Genomic DNA, 4999 nt, shown 5'->3' on the forward strand with positions numbered 1-4999 from the left:
GCCGAAAAACCCCACCCACTGCAGAATCCCGTCATCGCTGGCCAGCAATCTACAACCCCCACACTACAGACATAACAAGTGAGTGAGACAATAAAGAGAAAAAGTGATTAATAGGTGTTTTGTGCTTCTGATCAGTGTCGACAAGCTAGGAGCCGACCTTGAAGCTCGAGGGTTGCAAGCACGAGCTAGCCAACAAAAGAGGCGAGTGTAGCCCACCCCCGACGATTTCCGTGGCTAGACCAGAGGTTAGGGGAATCCCTTTAATCTAGCCCATCTGGATAGCCATTAACAATCTGTATCAGAATTTGTATAGGTAACTTATGCATGTAATGAAACGCGATGTACAACGGCGTGCTAACGCTGAGTCGAGATCGTAGGATTTGAGGACGACGTCGTGTTGGCGGTAGTAGGCGAGACGTTGGAAGAGGTGGAAATGCTGGCAACCGAGGCGATCGACACGGTTTCCAACTGGATGCAAGGAGCGAAGCTGCAGATAGCCCACCACAAAACGGAAGTGCTATTGGTCAGTAACTGTAAAGCTGTTCAGCGAGTAGAAATTACCGTCGGGGAGAACGTCATAGCATCAAAGCGCGTGCTGAAGTATCTTGGAGTGATACTCGATGACCGACTAAGCTTCAATAGCCACGTTGACTACGCATGTGAGAAGGCGGCGAAGGCCATCAATGCGATAGCTAGAATCATACCGAACAACTCTGGACCAAGCAGCAGCAAGAGGCGCGTTCTGGCTAGTGTATCGTCATCGATACTGAGGTATGGAGGTCCAACCTGGGATGCAACGCTGAAAACGAAGAAGAACCAAAGAAAATTGAACAGTACGTTCCGCCTCATGGCCATGCGAGTCGTGAGTGCGTACAGAACAATTTCGACGGAAGCAGTATGCGTTATCGCCGGTATGATACCCATCGTCATCACCTTGGCGGAGGACACCGAATGCTATATGCGAAGAGATACCACAGGAGTACGGACATTGGTGAGAACGGAGTCGATGGCTAAGTGGCAACAGGAGTGGGACGCAGCGGAGAACGGTAAATGGACATACAGGCTAATACCGATTCTTTCGACCTGGGTGAACAGGAAGCATGGAGAAGTCAACTTCCATTTGACGCAGTTCCTGTCTGGTCATGGCTGCTTCAGGAAGTACCTGCATCGCTTTGGACACACAATGTCACCCCTCTGTCCGGAGTGTGGCAACGTGGACGAAACGCCGGAGCCCGTGGTTTTCGACTGCCCAAGATTTGAGGCAGTGCGAGTGGAGATGCCGGCCCTTAGCGCGAGAAATGTCGTCAGTGAAATGTGCCGGGATGAGAGGACGTGGAGCGTCGTCAGCAGGGCAGCGACGCAAATTTTGTCGGAGCTGCAGCGAAAATGGAGAGATGATCAGCGAGTTAGAAACGCCGGCTAGCTGAGCTAAAGAGATGTGCTTGAGTACAGCCCCCCGACGAAATACTCTAAGGGAGTTCCGGCTAGAGGTGAGTAAGGTAATAGTGGTTAAGAGTCCCACACTGTGCCAGAAAGAGAACAAACACGCAACACAGTGACAGGCCGGGCTTTTAAAGCTTTCCTTCTATAAAAAAAAAAAAACATGCATAACGTACATAATTTTTAACTTGCCCCTCAACCCCCCTCCCCCCTGCTTTGATCTTGCCACCACTGCACATTTAATTCTCGAAAAATGTCATTATTGAGCTCGACAATCAATAAAATACGAATATACGACTGTACAAATCAGTCCACCTCAACCAAAACTAATTTAATCATATAGGCTGACAAAATCGGGTCAAAAAGCTAACAAAATCGGGGGTAGACAAAATCGGGGGCTGACAAAATTGGGTCACCACTGTATTTGGATCATAATCCAAACAAAAATAGCAATTACTTAAATTGATGAAAATCAAACGCATAAGTTTAAGATGAACCATCAAAAAAAAAAATTAAATTCAATAGGTACTTCCATTTTGTTTTTGTATTCTGTATAAGTGTATACTATGGCAGAAGCTTTAAGTCAAAAAATCTTATACATGACATTTGTCAGATCATTTCATTTAGAACAAAATGTGATGAAAAGTGTGCTGACATAGTTAACATTAGTATAAAAAATGCATTTTAGAGCACATTTTCGTGAAAATTACATGCTGCTTCAAATATATTGATTATTATATTTTCTACGTTGCTTATAAGTAGAGCTTAAAATTTGCCGAAAAAAGCATAAAGCTAAGTAATCAAATCAAAAACTCGGGATTGAAAGTGTGTGTCCGTTTTACAGCATCATCACAATCAAATTTCGAAAATCAATTTTTATAGCGAATGGAAGCAACCTTGCCTGCGGCAGCAATTGTTTGCGTTTGCCTCAATATGGATATGTATTGTTATTCCATACGATCGGAATGGAAGTTGTTGTAATTGTTCTGTTGCCTTTGGTTATTCCAATAACTACCACCGCCAGCATGGTAGGAAAGGCTTATATTTTTACACGTTATTCCAATTGGCATGGGGCCACACTGAACTGACTGGTTTGCATTGTGTATTCCTTTTGGTTCGACAAATGGCAAGCAGCTTGCATTATTATTGGTCTCGTAACGTTTTGTGTCGATTTCCATAAATGTCGCTTCATAATATAGGGATGTTTATTCGAGCATGGAACTCTCGGACATTGCCTGAACCAATAAAGTACACATAACAATATAGCGTACTAAATTACGTCCAACACGCCACAGAAATATGCGATGAATATGCAAATGTCGTTGTTTGAAACGGCACTGATTTCGTGCTACTTTTGATACTGCGATAAGATTTAATCTGCTGATTTTTATTCAAAGAGTAATTTAAATTTCTGAGTAACCTTTAAAGTTGCTGTCTGTAACTGGTAACATGATAATGTACTTCAGGTGAAGATAGCTCACGAGCCCGAGTGGCAGATGGACGTTCTCACACTAGTTATCTTCCATACGAAAAAGTCCAACGAATCATAAATCCATGCTCCAGCTATGGGATATTATGTGAATGCAACCTGATTGTTATGAATTTGATGATGATGTCATTAGGAAACACGATCACGTTTATTACATGCATAAGTAATGAGACAGACCCAGATGAGGACGACGACGTTGATGCTGATGGCGAAGAAGCAACACACCATTACGGCATCATCATTATTCAGCGACACTGTGTATTAAGGTGACGGTGGCGTCCAGGTGGAAGGAAATGTGTCGCTTTTAACAGGTGCATATAGCGACCAACTACTGCCGTTGCTGTAGCAATAACAACAACGATAGACTTCCATTCCTGGACCCTCCCACCCCACATTATGAATAGTTTGTCTGCTCAAGAGGAAGCAATTGACTTTCTGAAGTCGTAGGGAACACTGGTGACTAGTGGATCTTACGCAGATCTTCGCCCTCCTATAGTGCAGTGGAATAATGCGAGACGAGTATGACCGTGTCCAAGTGTTCTTCCTGTAGGTTATGGGTGCAAGATGTACGGTTGGTCATTATTATTGCTAGATACCTACTTTTCAACAACGTGATCCTGCAACAATGTTCGTATTTTCTTCATTCCACGAACAAAATGGCTATTATGCAGCAACAAGCTTTCATAATTACCTCTCAGATGAGAGTAGGCAGAATATTATTAACGATTCATGATTTATGGTTAACCAAGCACCGTTCCAAAACTTTCTTCTGCTTCATGAGTATAACGTACCACCTGAAATTTGATGCCTATCCTTAACCCTCCGTTACTCGCGCTGTTGTACTTTGTACAACACACATGAGTTTTCCATTGCCATTTTGTTGCTGAGTTACCAATAGATCTGAAACCAACGAGTATTCCTCAAAAAACTTCTTTTGATCTAAACAAGCTAAACTTTGATTACGGTAAACACCTAAAAATGCGGATAATAGGGAAAATGTAAATGGAAACCGCGTAAACTGTGGCCATACTACGCGGGATTTGACTTCATTGATTACAACATGAAATATATCGAGATTCTGACCAGATATACAAAGTTGTTCAGGAGATCATAGGCTTGTCGCTGGTAGACAGTAGTTCAGAATTTTCTCACTACGTAGCGCTAGCATCCATGTGAAATTCTTGCATGTGATATATCTCGAGATTCTGACCAGATAAAAAGTTACTGTCTTTCACAAAGTTTTTCAGGAGGTCAAAGCCTATTGGTGCTCAATCATTCAGAATTTGCTCACTACGCGACGCTAGTGTACATAAAATATCTAGAGTTCCCAACCAGATAGAAAGGTACAGTCTTCGGCATAGTTGTTCAGGAGATCAAGGCCTTTTCGCAAGTAGTATACAGTAGTTCAGAGTTTTCTCACTTTGCGGCGCTACTATACATCTTAAATTCTCGCATATAAAATATCTCTAGATCCTGATCAGACAGAAAGTTATTTATTCAGCATAGTTTTTCAGGAAGTCAAGATCTTTTTGTTGGGTGACAATAGTTCAGAATTTTCTCACTATGTGGCGCTAGTATATAGTGCCTTTCTCGCATATTCAGCTTGAGATCTTGATCAGCTAGAAAGTTGCTGTCTTCGGCAAAGTTGTTTAGGGGGTCAAGTCTTTTTGGCTGATAGACATTAGTTAAGAATTATCTCACCACGTGGCAATTTTGAACTACTGTCAACTAGCGAAAAGGTTATGACCTCTTGAACAACTTTGTCGACGACAGTAACTTTCAATCTGATTAAAATCTCGAGATATTTTACATGCGAGAATTTCGATTGTATATTAACGCCACGTAGTGTGAAAATTGTGAATTATTGTGCACCAAGCAATAGGCATTGACCTCATGAACAACTTTTTCGAAGACAGTAACATTCTACCATAGGCATACGCAAGAATTGTACACGTTTACTAGCGCCACGTGGTGAGACAATTCTGGGCTACTGTTCACCAGTCAAAAATCCTTGACCCCTTGAACAAGTACACATCATTCTATCTGCTCAGGATCTTGAGCTATTGTATA

General features: G+C 42.3%; 1 protein-coding gene across 1 annotated transcript; it reads left to right on the plus strand.

Annotated features, from left to right (window-relative positions):
- The first annotated feature begins 472 nt into the window (after positions 1-472).
- Positions 473-1124, plus strand: LOC135702058 (uncharacterized). Its single transcript, XM_065223048.1, has 3 exons — positions 473-833; positions 897-1046; positions 1096-1124. Exons 1-3 carry the CDS (start codon positions 473-475, stop codon positions 1122-1124), a joined length of 540 nt encoding a protein of 179 aa, XP_065079120.1.
- Positions 1125-4999: the final 3875 nt, after the last annotated feature.

Source organism: Ochlerotatus camptorhynchus, unplaced genomic scaffold, assembly GCF_037179485.1.
Source record: "Ochlerotatus camptorhynchus isolate MF236.1 unplaced genomic scaffold, CSIRO-AGI_Acam_v1.1 ptg000183l, whole genome shotgun sequence".
NCBI classification, from domain to species: Eukaryota; Metazoa; Arthropoda; class Insecta; order Diptera; family Culicidae; genus Ochlerotatus; species Ochlerotatus camptorhynchus.

Coding starts and splice junctions, on each gene's coding strand:
- LOC135702058 (XM_065223048.1), top strand. CDS start 473: ATGCAAGGAGCGAAGCTGCAGATAGCCCACCACAAAACGGAAGTGCTA. Junction 834..896: donor GAACCAAAGAAAATTGAACA/GTACGTTCCGCC, acceptor CGACGGAAGCAG/TATGCGTTATCGCCGGTATG. Junction 1,047..1,095: donor GTGGGACGCAGCGGAGAACG/GTAAATGGACAT, acceptor CTGGGTGAACAG/GAAGCATGGAGAAGTCAACT.